Source organism: Calliphora vicina, chromosome X (assembly GCF_958450345.1).
Source record: "Calliphora vicina chromosome X, idCalVici1.1, whole genome shotgun sequence".
NCBI lineage: Eukaryota > Metazoa > Arthropoda > Insecta > Diptera > Calliphoridae > Calliphora > Calliphora vicina.
The window spans coordinates 3,301,150-3,319,786 of NC_088785.1; the positions used below are offsets into that span (position 1 = coordinate 3,301,150).

Sequence of the window (18,637 nt, forward strand, 5' to 3'; positions counted from 1 at the left end):
TTTTCAATAATTTATTTTCATGAATGAGGAAGAGGGCCTTATATGGGAGCTACGACTAATTATGGACCGATCACCATGAAATTAGTTAATGTTTTATTTTTATTTTTAATTTTAAGAGATATGTGATCGTTAAAGTGATTTTCGGAAGTTGGCCTTATATGGTAGCTATGACTAAATATGGACCGAACAACATTTATTAGCAAACATAAGACCTATAAATTTAGTTTAAATGTATTAAATATATTCATAGTAGTATTTGTTTGTTTGTTTAGATACATATATGAATTAAACATTTATGACCGATAAAGTCTAATTTCGGGAGGACATTTGTATGGGGGCTGCTAGGTGAAATATTGGACCGATTTCAGACTTCGTTTAATCGACTCAGAAAGTGATTCGTTTCGCATCGTATCGAGTAACATTAAGCACTATCGAAATTAATTTCGATTAGGAATGCGAGAATTAGCTCCCTGAATAATAATGCATTTAGTGTATTAACAACTTATTATCAAAAAATGGTACATTACACAAAATTTAAGTTATTTTTCTAGATAACTATGTGTTTTCATTTTCAAAACTATAATTTATACTAGTTGTGCTTATACTACTACACAAACATATGCTTATTTTATCTGCATTTGGAATTTAGACATGAAGTCAAATATTTACATTTTTTTTATTCAAATCCTAAACCAAATAAACTATCAAAATAAAAAATAACGTGTTTTTACAAATTATGTCTTTCTATTTCATCAAACTTAGGCGAAATATAGATTTATAATCCAAAAAATTAAATACTATTCGATGCCAACAAAAATAATTATATTATTTTTATGTTCAACGAATTTTGCACTTTGTTGTTAACAAAAAATAAATCTTATTTTTTTTTTAATTTTAGTTAGGCTATCCAAAAATATAACATTCATTAGAACTTCATTAGCGTATCTATCTAAATTGCATACAAAAAGATAAAAATAAAAGATAAAAAACAACATAAAATATTAAAATAATTCATGGAAGCATTTATTAGAAAACATAAGACCTATAAATTTAGTTTAAATGTATTAAAAACTATATGTATGTATAGATTTATACAATTCAACAAGTACATACACTAGTTATTTTCTGGTGATCCGATTGCTCTATATACAAATTTCTCCCTCGATCATCATTGGAAATGATTATCATAATTTGCAATTTATTTTAAATACATATAATTAAAATAATGTGCTTTACAAATTTCTTGAAAATGAATTCAGCAATTTCTGAAATTAGTTTAATTGATAATATAAATCTTCTAGATAGTGAGAGGGACATACTTGATGAGTAGCATATTCTCTACGGTTTTACATACTTGTTCCGTAATGCACTAAATGTAAGTATAATTATAATATATATATATATATTTATATAGTTTCAGTTTTGTTATAATTCCTAATGTATTAAACTTAAATAATTATTTGGAAATTAACATTTTTAATGCGAGGTGTTGTTTAAGTGGTGGAGATTAACAAGAAAAAAGAAATATATTTATATTTCTATATTTTATACTTTAATTTAAATAAAAATAATAATAATAATATGTAATATTAATAATATTTAGTCTTTTTCTATATTCATATGAAAAATAAAATATTTTGCGTTCATTTGTTGTTTGTAATCAATTAATTAATACAAATTGTTGAAATAATAATAAAATAATAAATTATTTTGTATATATATTATAAATGCTATAAAAGTTTAAAACAATACGAAAAGCTACAAAATAAAATAAAAATAAAACTTACAAATTATGGAATACTTTTAATATAGTTGTTTTACTGATATATACTATATAGATATACCTATATGTATAAAAATAATAAATATGTACTCGTATATTATGGGGTAATACGTAATGCGTTCGACGCAGTGGCATGCAATCATAGAAATTTGTTTTTTTTTTATTTGTTTACAAATAGTTATATATTATATTATACCGTCTACACATAAATTTGAATTCTGATAACAAACAAAACCAAAAGGAAATGCTTAATAGTAAACAAGTCAGAGTAATATATTCGAATCTAATATAGAATATCACTATTATAAAGGCATTTGAAATACCTTTTATTTGATATAGTATAGAGATATCGGCAAAATAAAAGCCACTTCCAGGTAGGCATCACCGATAAGATTTAAAATTTTAAATGCGATCTTAAAAATAAACCTGGTTATCGCTTATATCTCGGCCATTTATGGGCCGGATGATTGTTTTAAGTAATAATATACGTATGTATACATTTCGAATAACAAATTGGGTTACGAGAATACTATACTAACCAACACAGGGATATTTTGGGTAACAAATTGTGGTAGTGGTGGGTTTCACTTATGGTGAAGTTTATAAAAAATAACAAAATAAAATAAAAAACTCAACGGCAAAAGCTTGAATAAAGAACCGTATGTATGTGTATGTATTTTTTTTTTTTTTGTAAATTTTTATATTACTTACCAATGTGATTATAATTGTATATTTGAGATTTTGTTAGATCAGTTGCGTCATTTATTGATTCGCAATTGTTTGCAATGGTATTAATATTTCTCCTGTTGCCCTCTGCAACTTGTTCGTCATCTGCAGCCATTTCAATATCATCATGCCTATTGTTGTTATTGCCATCGTTAGCCTCGCTTGAGTCTACACTTGAATTGGCATTTTTATAATTGTCCACCATCAGCCGCCTACTGCCAGTTGCAACATTTAAATGAGTAGTAGTACCTGCCGCTTGAGCATTAAAATTAAAAAAGATCTCATTATCATTTGCTAGGTTTTCGGCGATTGGGGTTTTCATCGGTAGTTTTTTCTTCTTAATAGGATTTCGTTTAGTTTTCTTTTGGTTCTTGGTCATGGGTTTTGTGGAGAAATTATTTTCACTCAACTCATCGGCTCCGTCACATTCAGCTGAATTGTCTTCTAACATATTAAATGCCATCATCGAATTGGACATGTTTTGTGTTTGGAAAGCCATCATCATGAGAGCCAATTGCTGTTGCTGTTGGACATTCTGATGCTGCTGTTCTCCATTAGGTGCTGCCTGTTGATCCCTGTAATCCATTAGCGAACATTTGTCATCATCTTCTCCGCCTTCTTGTAACAATGAAACTGCCGCAGCCGCAGCACTTGTTTGAGCTAATAGCTCTTTTACTTTACGTATATGTTCAACAGTGAAAGCATGTTGTTGAATATTAACTTGCGTTACTTGGCATAAATTGCAATCTCTTATTATGTCATTTGATACTTCACTCCCAGCCGCTGTTGGCACCAAGGTAGCCAGCCCGGATATATTGGCTTTGAGATTATTATTCGTTACACTACTGCTATTGCTGTTATCGTCTGATATATTCGAGAAATGTTGTCTTTGTTGATTTCGAGACTTTTTGTCTTTGGCTCGGGTATTTTGAAACCAAACCTAACGTTCGAAGATATTCAAATATGATTTTTATTGAGAATACATTTTGGTAATGGAAATATTCTATCTAACGTCTAATACTTAATAATAAAGAAAAAAAAAAACAAATAAAAAAACTAAAAAATTTAAGGCAACGTGGTGCTATTTATAAAGGAACGTAAATTCGTTTTATTATATAAAACCATTGAATCTGCTGCGTATTTAGAAATATTCGTATATCCAGGATATCAAATGTTTGGACTGAATTTACTTATGGTTTTGTTTGTCAATATTTCGAATTCGACAAAGTTATTATTACAACATTACACAACTAAAAATAAAATAATAATATTTAATAATTAAAATAAAAATAAAAATTACAACTACAAATAAATAAATTAGCAATTGTCAAATTGTTCCAGGTCAGAAGATGACAATAAACGTTTTCTTTTTTAACTCAGCTTCAAATTACTAAAAAAAAAAACAAAAAATCAAAACATAAATAAAAAATTTAAATAGCTAAATAAACCAAAAATTATTTATAGAGTACGACCGAATATTCGATTTCAAGCAAAAATATCGCCGAATAGCAAAACCGAAACTTTAAAAAGAAAAAACATAAATTAAGGAATTTTAAAGAAGAAATAAGTTTAGAAAGTCATAAGTCAAGCAAGCACTTATATGTTATTACAAAAATGTCTATTAGTTTTAATAGATGTAAATGAGAAAAGTCCAGCATGTAAAACGCGAGTTAAGTGTCACCTAATAAATGAGTTGAAGTTTTGTCTAAAACGAAGATAATTGAATTATTTCGGAAATTTGTAGTACAATAGTTTCGGCTTGTTTCGGCATCGTTCAGAAAAAAAAACTCCCGTTTCGGTCGGACTATATTGAGTATATGTTGAAATTAACTATATTGAAATTTTGATCAAATGAACTTACTTGTACAACACGTTTTTTAAGATTGACTTTCTTGGCGATTTCCTCCAACATTTTACGACTGGGGTTCGATTCATTCTGATAGCATTCATATAAAAAATTCAATTGTTCTGGTAAAATTGTAGTGCGTAAGCGTTTATTTGTATGTTTGGAGTGATTAGAGTTATCGGGAGTGTTTGATGCGCAGGTCGCAGCATCGTCCATCGCTTGTATTGATGATACAACACAGTTGGGTGCTGTTGTTGATTCAGATTTTGTTATTTTCGTGTTATCTGTTAGGTTATTTGATTCCGTGGGGAAGGTAAGTGTTTGATTGTGGTTTTCTATCAGGGTGGCATCCAGAAAATCTTCCAAATTTTGGTAGTAACTACCCACACCTCCCGATGTTTCTGATGTCATATGAGGAGAGTCTGGTTGTGTTGTTGCAGCAGCAGTAGCAGCAGTATTTAAATTGGATTGATTATTTACCTCTTGCAAGCCATCTAATTGGTCCATTTGTTCTTCTAGTTTGGAAGTATGACTGCTGCTTAAGCCATCATTTCTATTGGTAGTTTGGCAAAAATTATGATTGTTCAGCTCAATGTTTGTTGTCAACAAATCGTTATTGTTGTTGCTGTTATTGCAGTGCTGACCGTTTGATCGCAGTTTGTGCTCAGTATTGTAGGTAGACATGAGCGGAGGAGAGTGTTCGTTTTCAATATTATTAACCACCCCAACCCCATTACTCTCCTCATTAATACCACTACCGCCAGGGCTGCTGGTGCTGCGATCGCTGCCATTCGAGGCAGGACGGCTGCTGTTGGTGTTGTGTTGGGCAGTATCGATACCACCCTGCATTAACGGTCCATCATCTATTCGCTGGGGCGAGGCCTCTAATTGAAAAAACTTTTTCGATTCACACAGTTGATAATATTGTAATAGAAATTCTATATTGGGCTTATCGTCGGCCAGTTCAAAGTTTGCATTTGTTTGTTGTTCATTTCTCATGTAGTATTGAAATAGAAAGTCATAGTTATTGCGCTTCTTGAGCTCCGTCTTCTGATAGTAGTTGGCTAGAAATTCCATGTTCAACTCGGCGCTGTCCTGATTGTGAAACTGTTGTCGCAACTCCGAGTTGCCCTCATTTTGCAGAAAATATTGGTATAAAAAATTATTCTTTTTGGCATGGCTATCATAATCGGCTCCTGTCAGAGAGAAGCCGCCTAGCGAGGACACATCATCTGCATTCGATGACGTCTCTGAGTATTTGCGCTTCTTGGCAGCTGGTGGTAGGGTTGTCGTATTACCTGCCGCCGCCTGCTGTAGATGAGCCGCCTGTTGAAGACTTTGTAATATGCTTCCAAAGGGACCATAGGCAGCAACGGCCGCGGCGGCACTGGCTGTTGGATGGGCTTCAGTTGGCAAATGTAAATTCGGTTTCACCAAATGCATTAGTTGATGTTCGCGCAAATGATCGAAGTGCGTAAAGGTTAATTTGCATTTGTCACAAACATATTTCTGATGCTCGCTATTATTGCTATTGCCCTGATCTCTAGGTGGTGTAGTTGCATTACTGGGTATTGGACTAAACTCTCCGGGTGTTGGTGTGTTTTTACCCAAACCAGCGGCGGCCGCTACTCCCACAACCGGATGTTGATGTTGAGCCAAAAGAGCTGCTGCGGCTGCACTGTTAATGTCCATTGATGAATTGGAATCTTCTGAGCTCAGGTTTTGTGCTATCTGAGCTGCTGCTATTTGAGCTTTGGCTGATTTCTTGTTATTCTCTTCCTTAAAGCAATGATTCTTTTGATGCCGTATCAGTTCGTAATACCGCTGAAATACCAAACTGCATTTCTTGCAAGCATAATTTATGTTTTGTTTCTTCTCCTCGGACTCATACAATGAGTTGTTTGGTTGATTTTCATAGATTTTACGCTGTTTTTGGCGGGCATTCTGAAATTATTAAAATATAAATGTAAGGATATCATTGCAAAATTTTTGAATATCTTCGAGAGACAGATTTAACTTGGTGAGACTTAGTAAGAACAGATAACGAATAGAATGGTTAAGGGGTGGCATTTTTTATATGATTTTAAAAATTGAATTAAGAATAACTATACTCTTAGTTGAAATGTACATACTTGAAACCACACTACGATAACTCTCGGCGATAGCAATAATAATTTGCTTAAATACTCCAAGTCGCTATCCTTGGGATAGGAATTGTTCTCGAAGAACTCTTGCAAGACCTTGATTTGATAGTCGGTGAAACGTGTGCGATTTGCTCTCTTGCCGCTTGAGGTTGTCGAAGAATTTGATGAATTTGAATTGGTGTCGTACTGGGCCGAGGGCGAGTGTTTCTCAAATAATTTACTGCTGACTGTAATGCCACCTGTTCCAGCACTGCCAAGAGTACTACTGCCGCTACTTGTGGGACCAACTCCGACCTGATTATGAATTGTTGAACGGTCGCTTGTAGCACTGCATGGATTCGAGTTTGGGATTAGTTGAAACTTTTTTGGCGGACCCATTTGATTTAGTGGCATATTTTCCAACTGTTGGCTTAGCAAGTCGTTCATACTGGCATATAAATTCGAGGTCGTGTTGCTGTTCGGTGTGTGTGGTCGGGAATGCATGTCGGAGCTCTCACTTTCCGATTTGGTTTCATAGCTATTGTAAAATGAGGCAGCAGCTACAGCCGCAGCATGTTGCTGTTGAGCTGCAGCAGCGGCCGCTGAAGACAAATGTTGCTCGGACAGCATCAAGTCGTGTTCTTGTTGCTCGACGCTAGAAAAACGTAGCTTTTGTTGTTGGTGTTGCTGTTGCTTTAGAAATGTTGTCATAGCCGCAGCTGCTGGACTATCAACGGAGATCGAAGTTGCGTTAGTTGTTAAATCTTCACCAGGTTCTGTTTTTATTTGTACATCTAAAGGGAATGTTGAACTTGCCTCACTTGAAGCCTGAGAACGTAATATCTCAACTTCTTCTCTTTGTTTATGTTCCAACTGTTGTTTATGTTCCAACTGTTGCTGTTGGTTGGAATATTCACTGATATTACTGATCGAATGGGCAGATGACGGACGAGATGGTATCTGTAGTTGCTGCTGCTGTTGCTGTATGTCTGTGAGAGGCATTACTTTCGTTTGACCAGTACGCTCATATTCTTCTAAATTGAATGTAGTTGAAGGTGGATTGTTGAAGTTATAGGGTGAGTCCTTATTACGTTGACGCTCCTTAAACAATGTGTTACGAAACCAATGTTTAACAACCTATGAAATATGAGAAATATTTTACATAAATTAATTACAGTGACTCAATTTAATAACCGGACAATAAAAATATATGTAAATAAGTATTTTCTATGGAAATAAACTACGTGTTTTACCAATAAAACTTTTTTTTTATAACCTTCACCATCGTCAGAAGGGTATATATAAGTTTGTCATTCCGTTTGTAATTTCTACAATATAATTGTCCGACCCTATAAAGTATATATATTCTGGATCCTTATAGATAGCGGTGTCGATTAAGCCATGTCCGTCAGTCTGTTTGTTGAAATCAATTTTCTAAAGACCCCAGATATCTTCGGGATCCAAATCTTCAGTAATTCTGTCAGACTTTCGCTTTCGAGAACTTTCCTATTTAAAATCAGCTAAATCGGTCCACAAATGGCTGAGATATGAGGAAAAAACCAGGACAACCTCGATTTTTGACCTATTTTTGATCTATATGTATCTGGATAACTAAGTCATTAATATAGACAATATGGATATCTAATGATAGATATTTCAAAGACATTTGCAACGACGTATATAAGACCATAGTAGGACCTACAATGGGTCAAAATCGGAAAAAATATTTTTTAACCCAAATTTTTTTTCACCAAAAAAAAATATAAAAAATGAAAAAAAAATTTTCTCTAATTCAGTTATGGTGGGAATCGACAGAGATTTCAATTTGTTTCCAGATATGCCCATAAATTCTCTTACACACTGATGACTGGGCGGCATTTGCATAACATGGGGGAGTTATACAATAACCACATCCGTGTAGTAAGCGATTTGTGTTTCAGGTCACTATCATGGTAAAATCTAAAATTATCCGAAATTCCTTATACACTAGTCCATTATCCCATCAATAAATACCAGCTGAACTGGACCCGCAGCTGACATACAGCCACAAACCGACCGAAAAATCGTGATTTTTATGTTTATCCGATTAACATTATTCATTTACCACATTTTTCATAATACAAAGAACAATGTGTGGAAATTTTGTTGTCATTGAAAAGGAAATTATATGACAAACACACAGCCTCAAAAATGAGTAAACACTCGCGAATTTTTTGTTTTTTTTAGGATCATGAAAATCATTATAGTCCGACTTAAATCTTTTTTTTTCACAACCGATCTCCAACAAACCGAAACATTAAAATTTTAATCGATGAATAAATTCTGTGGAGTTTGGACAAAACATCTTAAGTCGAGATAAGAAAATAGCTTAGTTTTTTTTATAATAAAACTAACTTTTCAAGACGCTGCGTTTACACTAATCTGCTTCTTCTTACGAATATTAGTTACTGAGATATCATAAAAAAACAAATCAGCTTATTTGGAGTTGTTGTTGATTTGTTTTTGACAAAACAATTAATTCGCAAAAACTGTTGAATTTATCGATTATTATTTTATTATTTATCCTTTGTATAATTCTTTGAGACAAATAATAAAGTTCTTCAAGGACAAATAATAAAATATTGATTGATAAATTCAACAGTTTTTGAGCTCTCCTGAAAAATTTGAAAATTACACTTAAGTTGTTTTGTCAAAAGTTCACAGAATTTTAGGATTTTCATTTCTTAAAAAAAAAAAATCAAATAATTTTAGGTGTACACTCACTATTGAGGCTGAACTTCTCCTACGCAGAGATTAAAATTATATATTTTCTACAAAATTAAGTTGAAATTCATATCTATTGTTTATCTATTTTTAATTGTTTGATCGGTGAAGAACAGTCCTCTTTCAACGAATCAAGGAACTAGTTCGTTTTTAACCATTAACGTTTTGTGTTTTTTTATATGTAAAACTTATTGAAATATGTTACCTTCATTGGCAAATTAGCTTTTTGAGACATTTCCAAAATGCTCTCCTCACTGGGCGAATTATTTATGTCAAAATGAGCGCGTAAAATTTTCAGCTGATCGTCTGTAATACGGGTGCGCGCACGCTTTTGATTGTTAAGCAGCTGTAAAAAAAGATTATTTTGAAACATGTTTTTTAAAGGGTCTTAAAATATAATGAGCTGTCGTCCAAATATCAATAATGTGGTTGGAAAAAGATTATGCGTATTTCAATTGGTTTTAAAAATATATATTTTTTTTAATACTTTCCATACGATCTGTTTACACAATCACATTTTATGACATACTTTGGAAGTAACAAAAATAAAATTTAAATCGCTTGTAGAATAGTTTTTTAAGAACTTTCAAAAATTAAGAGAGCCATTCATTCATACATAACATACATATGTATATTGCTCTCTTATTATTTTGAAGCTGTCAAAAAACACTGGCGAATCTCTTAATTTTTAGCAATCGAATCGTAAGAATTCCATTGAATATAAAATAATATAATTTGAGTATATAGTCAAATTTACCTACCTGTGAATTCGAGGCACCTGGAGAAATCTGCTGTTGTTGCAATATTTGAGCCGTTACATCGACGTTTGGTAGAGCTGGTACAGATGACGGTGTTACATTAGAGTTCGAGGTGGATGATACGGACGTTGTAAGATCTGTTGTTGGAGTAATGTGAGTTGGAGGCTGTGGGACATTGATGTTGGCCATATTTGTGGGGTTTGTGGTATTTGGAGTGGCAACGGATGAGGATGCTGGCGCAGAATTGCCGCCAAATATTAGAGGAGGTGCCAAGTTCATAAAATTTAAGGATATGAGATGGTGGAATTGCATGAGATTCAACATTTCGACTGGGTTTATAGGCATGCCAGAGGCAGCAACGGCAGCAGCAAATTGGGGTAACTGTTGTTGCATCTGTTGGAGGTTGTGTAAAGCCGGAAGGTTTTGATTGAATTGTTGATGTTGCATTTGTAAATGATGCAACAGCTCAGAGGGTGATGCACTTTGTTGTTGTTGTTGTTGTTGGTTAATTAAAGCCGTTATGGTGGACATCTGTTGGCGTTGTTGTGTTGACGGTGACGGGGAATTTTGTGGTTCGTTTTGTGTTGAACTGGGCGATTGGGTTGGCGGACATTGCTCTTGTCCGGGTGTAATTGATCTATTTGATTCATTATCGAATTTATCACTGGTTGTACTGGTTGTGCGACTAGTTTCGGGAACTGGTCTTTCTGTTTCACTGCCACATGGTGACACTGTTCGTGGACTAGCACATTCCAAATTGCTACCTGTTGATGTTGTTTGACTATGGGCCTGTTCCATGTGCTTCTGCAGCGCTTGAGTGCTGCGAAAGTTTCGTTGGCACATAGAGCATTTCGTGGCATCACGCATTGTATGATAAAGAGTATGAGTAGCTAGTTTCTCTTGAGTTTTAAACGCCAAAGAACACTGTTTACAGCGATACTTATAAACGTGCCGTTCGGATATTACCAATCTCATATGAGAGTCATTATAGTGATTGAACATGGCCGTAAGGGTGGGATAGTGCATTTTACAGGGATTCCTCACTGAATTGAATGCTAAACAGAGATATTCACCATTTTGCATAGTGTAGTGTTGCATTTTTTGTGCGTGCTGCAATAACTGCTGTTCGTGCTTAAAACTGGAACCGCACTGTTGACACAATAACAGTTCATAGCCGGTTAGCGGAGGCTTAGTTCCCGGTGACATATTTGTGTCACTTATGGCTTTGCTTGATGAAGAAGAAGAAGATGCAGCATCGCCAGCAGCAGACTGTGGGCGATTTGTAATGGGAGTTTCTTCATTTTGCCACAAACTTGTGTCTACCAGCAGCAAAAGACGTGCTAAGCCGTCTCTATTTACACTATGTACAGTCATCAAGTGTACTTCCAATGCATGTTTTTCCAAGAAGTAATCTTGGCACAAGGGACACTGTACACCATTATTTTGTTTAGCTTGACCAGGAGCATCTTGTTGCTCCACGATTTCCATAGGTGTACTTGGCTCAGTTAATGCAGTTGCTGATTCTTCTGGCAAAATTTCTGGATCTAATATATCAAGACGTTCCCGTTTAACGGCAACTGGACAGAGGTCATCTTCATTATCGTGTCCAGCCGGATTTACTTTTGTCTGTGACAGGTTTGGCGACGCCGTTGGCGAGGGAGTGTGAGATGTTTTCGAAGCTCGACTAACGGCTGCCAAAGTAGCAGCCGCCATAGCAGCTTGAAATGCCTGAATTGCTACTGGATTCGTAGGTATACTTATGACATCACTACTATCTGCATTGGGATGAGTGCTCTCGATATGTGCTTCAACTTCTTGTTTCATTTGCCCAAAGAAGTCACAGTTATTACACTTGTAAATTATGGCTGGTATTTTACTGGGCGCGACATTGTCTGATTCCTCTGTAATGGTTAATGGTTTACCAATATTTTGATGCGGATGGGCTAAATGAGCCGATGGCTTAAGATTACCCATGTTATCCAAATTTGTTATACTTTCACACTCATCATTGTGCTCGTAGAACATTTTATTTGAAAAATCTAAAAAAAAATAATATATATATTTTACTTTGTAATAATATTTGCAGTATAACTTTCCTATGGATTGAATAATAATATAAAATAGATTTATTTTTATAAACATTAATATATGATAAGGTCTTATTAATTTATTATTAATTATTGACAAAAAAAAAAAGTTTTTCCGTAACCCTTAAAATTTGAATTCCGGGTACGGGGAAATTATGTCCCAATTAGTTTCGATTTTTGTATCGCATATATCTATCTTCTATCTATAGACTATGAAACCATCCAACCGATTAACTGCAAACCGGCTTCATTAGAAAGGCAATTTTGTGAAGATTATGTGCATTAGGTCCATTCGTGAAACCGATCATCGAATTTTCCCAGACACTATTTTATCCCAATTTTGAAAGTTTGTATGTTTGAAATGTGTAGATCCACCAGGAAGGTATTTTTTGCAAATTAGAATTTTAAGGGGGTTGAAATGGGTAAAATCTGTATTCCTACATCTCCGGAACTAATAAAGCTAGCACCAAAATCTTAACATGAATTTATTCAAAAAATAAGTGGACAGGTGTGAGGTAATTTTTGATTTTTGTACTTTTGAATGGAATGAAACGGACGTAAATTGAGTTTTGGTACTTTTTTGTATCCCATATTCCAGAAATTAAATTTAAATGGAAATGGATTTTGTAACTTTTTTGAAATTTTAACGATCCCCTCTATTAATAAAGATTTTTTAGCGCAGTAGCACACGCTGGGTATCCGCTAGTTCTAAATCAAATTCTGAGCGCAATTGGAATTTTGAAGTCCAGAATGGTTAAACGTTATCCTACTTATTCAAAATCGTAACTTGCCCAAAAAAATGGGTCTGCAGAGAAATATTTTTCCAAAATGATAATGATCAGCTTAAGACGTCAACATTTGGTTTGCCAACAACTTCTCAAAGCCCGGACCTAAATCCCACAGAACCTGTTTTAGGGTTTTCTCTGGGAATATTTAATTATTTTCTTTCCGGCATTTTTAACATAAAGAGCTTCCCAACAATTAGAACTAAATATTTACTAACAAGCAAAACCTGTTCGCTTCGATATCAATTGACACAAAAAAATATACATATATTTATACCAGCTTTTTAAAATTTTATTAAGAATGAAAATTAAATTTCTCTGATACACTGTATGTACGTTTTAATTTGTATGGGCAATTAATTTTATTTTTAAATTATTTTATAATTTAAAAATTATAAAAACTTGCTTTAGTAATTTGCCTCTAACTCAAACGGTTCTTAACGGATTCAAACCTAATTACTTGCATTAGGAAGCTAATTAAATTTCCTAAATGTTTCTTAAAGCAACATTGCCATTTTATGGATGGTTTTTTATTCATAGCATTACAAATTCCGATTTTCAAATACGAACTTATAATTTTTTTTAATTTTTGCTTACCTTTTCTTATATAAAAATTGAACGAGGCAAAATGTTTATATTCTGTAAATGCAGTTTGGTAGGAAATTTTAAAATAAAGATTTTGGTGTAAATAACAGTAGCATTCTGTTAAGAAAAACTGCAGTTTAGTTGAAATGGTGAAATGACTTAAGTTTTTATTTGTAAATTTGCTTCAATTTCAATACATTAATATAAAGTAAAAAGAGATTCCTGTTGTTAAAAGAGTACTTTTGTTGGACGAAATGGCATCCGCTTTAAAAGTGCAAATTTTTAAAGGACGGTCAAAGGGAATCCCGCAATTCCTAAAAATTGCAGCGAAAATACCAAAAATAGTATTTTTACAATTTTTCCATCGGGGCTGAGAAAATGCTTTATGGTTAAATAAGGTACACATCGAAGTTTCCAAAGATGCTTTGTACATATGTATATTAGAATGCTCCAAGATTGTGTGGACGAAAAAAAAAAATTCATGAAACATACCGTCCCTCCCACTAGAATTTTTCTATGTATTGTAGAAACACCTTGTGTAAAGTATTAGAATGATATTTCCTTATTGTTATGAATTTTAAGTAAAGTCTATTCAGAATATTATAGTCCAGATTATTTTAAATATACTCTGAAAGTTTTACTAAAATCGGAAAACGTTAACCCTTAAAACGTGAAGGTTTAAATTTTGTTAATATGTGGAATATTTTAAGGAAAATACAATTACATAGGTACACTAGGGTGGCCCTTAATAAACGAAAGTTGGATTTTGGCCATTCTCACCCCCAGTTTGGTAACATTAGTAAAACAAATCATCCTGAAAAAATTTTAGGTAAATCGGTTGGGGTTAAGACGTGCCGCAAGACCTCTGAAGATTTGAGATGCATTTACAAGGGGGAAAAAATGCATTTTTACAGTTTTTGTAAAAATTTTGTACGTAATTGTCGTTCTAATGAGACATAAAAAACAAAAGTTATTAAAAATTCGGAAGGCCATTAACGTGTCTCAGGCAACTAGAACAAGAAATGTAGGAACAAAATTTAAATATTTTGATAAATATTAAAATAAAGGCACATTTTCACTTAAAATATATTCATATTTACTTGTATATGAGTTTTTGTCTTCGTAGGATACCGTTAACCTATTTTTTACGGCAGTTAAACAAATTTCGGAATTTTTTTATCATCTCATTGGGATTTATTGAGAATATAATAGGGAATAAAAATGTGAAAAAATTATGAAAATATCTCTTATAGTTTTTCCGTACCTGCGTATTTGGCCATTTTTTGGTGAATGAGCTCTATTTCCTTACTGTTAGGAATTTTAAGTAAAACCTATTCAGAATATTATAGTCCAGCTAATTCTAAATATATTCTGAAAGTTTTACTAAAATTGGAAAACGCTAAACCTTAAATCGTGAAGGTCGAAGGTCAAAATTTTCAATATTTGAAATTTCTCTTGGAAAGATAGCGAAATGATGGATATTTTTGGGCCGATTTTGATGAAACTTAACAAAAATATAACACAAAACCTAGTATGTATTTACAAAAACAGCAGAAAAATTAATATTAACCCCATATAGCACTTGGGGTTAAAATTAACCCAAACTTCTAAAACCATAAAAAAAATTATAATTTTAAAAGTGGTTAATTTCCATTCTTGTGCTTTTATTATAAAACCTATAGTTTATGTTATATTTTTCTTAAGTTTCATCAAAATCGGCCCAAAAATAAGTAACATTTGTATATCTTTTCATTAGAAATTCCAAATATTGAAAAATTTTACCTTTGACCTTCACGATTTAAGGTTTAGCGTTTTCCAATTTTAGTAAAACTTTCAGAGTATATTTCCTAATATTGTAATCGCAAGTATATTTTTTTGTAGCACTCTAATGTACATGTAATGTAAGTAGGTACATATGTAAATAAATATGTTGTATTCATCTATTGGATTATTGTATAGGAGATGATTGAGGATTTTTGCTGCCAGTACAGTCCGAAATATTTTCCCATTTATGATGCATATTTGGCAAAATATTGTATATTAGTGATTAAAAAAGATTGCTTTGTCTTCATGATGCAGTACAAAGCAAGTATTTAAGAATGCTTGTGCTTGCGTTCATAGCTGCAAGCTAAATAACTGCAAAAATTTAATATGCTACAACTTGAAAAAAAAAATTAAAATAAATAATAATACCAAAGGTATAATCGCAACAGATTATTGGTGGCGTTGGTGTTGGTTGCGTTGTATTGCATTGTATTGCATTGTGCTGCAGTGTAGTGTATCGGTTTGTTATACTGCAAGCAGAGTTGTCAGATTAGGGAATTTTTCTCCAAATTGGTGATTTTTCAAAGTTGGATGATGTTTGATGGGTATATAGATAGAGTTTTTGGGGAATTTCAACAATACTAACTATATTTTTTGTATGTAATGTTATTGTTATAGTTATAATTAATGCAAATAATAGAGAATATACAAATAAGTTTAACTTTAAAAGTAGAAAATGTTTTAAATGTACATATTACTAAATTATAAAACTTATATAAAGGTGCCATTTAAAATTTTAAATTAAAATCGAATATAAAAAATACTGATTACACAGGTCAACAGCAAAAAAAGGCTTCACTAACGTACAAAAATGGTAAAATTTTGTCAATTCTATGGATAGATTTTTTTACAAAATGTTTTCTCTGAAATTGTGAATTTTTTAGATGTTTATCCACATAATTTATGATAAACGTAATACAGTGCACTCGCGATAATATAAACACCCCAAAATATGAGGGCTAAATTCTAATTCAACTGCTTAAAAATTTTTGGACTTCCCTAGCTGTTGATAGGAATTAAATGCCATTCGCAAATATGAACAATCTTGCAAAAGTGAACTGGCCTGGTTTTAATTAGTTCATATTATCGCGAGTGCACTGTATATATGTAAAAATTTGTACATAGCACGAGGAAAATGTTTTCAACATTCACTCAATCGAAAGAATCACATTAACTACTCAATTTTATATATATCAAACAAAAAAGTTAAATTTTGTGAAAATGAGCGAATTCACTTAATTGTGAATAAATTCGGAAAGAATCAATAGATTTTTATCTTCGATATCTCATTTTGTTGCTATTATATGCGGCTTTTCGACAAAGTAATAAACCTGAACAAGTTCTGCCGTTTTCGATTGTTCATGGGTTTTTTAAAACACAAAAATTTGCTATTTTCATGTAAAAAATATATTTTTTGCTTCAATTTGTTATTATAACTCCGAAACTACTGAGCCGATTAAAACGCAATGTATAACCGGATTAAAGGTTATGTAAATTTGAACATTTTTAAGTTTACTTCAGTAATATCGCACTAACCGTTTTTGAGTTATCATAAATTATGTGGAGAAACATTTAAAAAAAATCCATCCATAGAATTTAAAAATTTTAGCATTTTTATACAACTGAAACAACAATACATCAAAATTGTGTAGTGGTTTAAAAAGCCTGCAAAATTCTTTCGATTTTGTTGCCCTGTGTTATTTTTTCCAATATTTTTTCGACTGGCTGGGCAGTACCCTCATCCGATCATAACGCATGTTTACATTACATATATTACAAGTATTTAATTAGATTTGTCGAATGAATATAATTAATTTTTTTTTAATTAAATTTCTTAATTTTATACACTTTTATTAAACAGTTTGTCAATCGTTAAAAAATTAAACATAATTTAAAAGTTTAAATTTTTTACATTATTGTACAAATTTATTTTTATTACTCTCACTAAAAGTGTTCGATTTTATTTAAAGAAACGTTACAAATACAAATTAATACAAAACAATTTTTTAATATTTTTACTGGGGATAAAAAATAATTTATTGGGGATAAGACTCGAAACAAATCTGACAACCCTGGTAAAAGCACGAAGCGGTTTGTTTTGGATTGGATTGCTTTGATTCAGTTTTTGGTGATCGCACACCATGTTAATAACGACGTTTTGGCTTATAACATTAATCCATCCATTCATCCATCCATACACACATACATACGTATTAGAGGTCTGTACAAATGCATTTAAATACCAAATACTAGTTGACTTCTAAATCAGAGATGCCTTTTGCCTCAGTGTTCTAAATCAATAGCAGAGTTCTGTATTAAGTTCGAATTGTCTTGCAAAATTGCAAATGCAAAATTTTATAGGCTTTTGTGTGTATTTTGTTATGTGAAATTTTGCATTTGCACTGTTGCAAGACCATTCGCACTTAGTACTGAATTCTGCTAATGATGTATATTAGGCCGGGTCGTATAGCAGAAACTTGTATGAGGAAACAATTCTAAGAAAGTTTCCTCAAGAAACCATAGGTCTAAAATCAAATTCTAGCTTGCGCATTTCGTCTTTTATCCAATAAAAAACCTATTAAAAAAATGTATTGAAATATCATTGGATAAAAGACGAAATGCCCATGATTTCTTGGGGAAAATTTCTTAGAATTTTCCGTAGAATGTTTCCGATCGGAACATTGCTAGCCACACACATATTCTTATTATCTTTTGTTTAGTCGCCACTGATACAGCGACGAATACACATGCTTAGCGGGTGTATTGATATTTTTCATGTCCACTGAAAGAAATATTTGTATAGTTGGATATATTCTGATCTTAAACAAACATATTTGAAGTTTTGGTTCGTTTTTTCCTACAATTCACATTTATAAAATTATTTTTCGAATTTTAAATTAATTCTCTTAATCAAAACTGCCGAAAAGTATTAATATAGACTATTTAATTACTGAACTATGATAAGATGTCACAAACAATTTTATTCAGATTATGCAATTCATTTCTAACAATTAAGAAAGTATGGTCGGTCAAGCCCGATCATATAATACCCTACACTAAGTAAATGAGCAAAATAATTTTTCTTTTAAAATTTCATTAATTTATTTTCGTCAATGATTTTCGGAAGAGGAGCTATGACTAATTATGGACCGATCACCATGAAATTATTTCATATTTATGTCTATATGAAAGTTATATCTCTTGAATTGTATGTGTATACCAACACTTTTAAGAGATTTGTGCTCGTTAAAGTGATTTTCAATTTCTTTACTCAATTTATGACTAGCTATGACTAATTATGGACCGATCATCATAAAAGTAGGTGACATGATTTTCGTTTAGATACCTATACCCACT

At 32.4% G+C, this 18,637-nt stretch overlaps 2 protein-coding genes across 4 annotated transcripts in view; both read right to left on the reverse strand.

The window, feature by feature from the left end:
- Nucleotides 1-2,315: 2,315 nt before the first annotated feature.
- LOC135962791 (putative uncharacterized protein DDB_G0286901) lies at nucleotides 2,316-3,634 on the reverse strand. Its single transcript, XM_065514684.1, has 3 exons — nucleotides 3,607-3,634; nucleotides 3,522-3,529; nucleotides 2,316-3,449 (listed from the first exon to the last, which is right to left on the reverse strand). Exons 1-3 carry the CDS (start codon nucleotides 3,632-3,634, stop codon nucleotides 2,487-2,489), a joined length of 999 nt encoding a protein of 332 aa, XP_065370756.1. The 3' UTR covers nucleotides 2,316-2,486.
- The window catches only part of zfh2 (Zn finger homeodomain 2), a 140,856-nt gene continuing 125,666 nt past the window's right edge, over nucleotides 3,448-18,637 (reverse strand). For all 3 annotated transcript variants that reach the window (XM_065514745.1, XM_065514744.1, XM_065514746.1), the window contains 5 exons: nucleotides 10,003-12,038; nucleotides 9,447-9,587; nucleotides 6,488-7,615; nucleotides 4,371-6,299; nucleotides 3,448-3,899 (listed from right to left, as the gene is read on the reverse strand). In XM_065514745.1, the coding sequence (XP_065370817.1) occupies nucleotides 3,897-3,899; nucleotides 4,371-6,299; nucleotides 6,488-7,615; nucleotides 9,447-9,587; nucleotides 10,003-12,038 (5,237 nt within the window). In that variant the 3' untranslated portion in view covers nucleotides 3,448-3,896. The remainder of the gene's footprint in view (nucleotides 3,900-4,370; nucleotides 6,300-6,487; nucleotides 7,616-9,446; nucleotides 9,588-10,002; nucleotides 12,039-18,637) is intronic.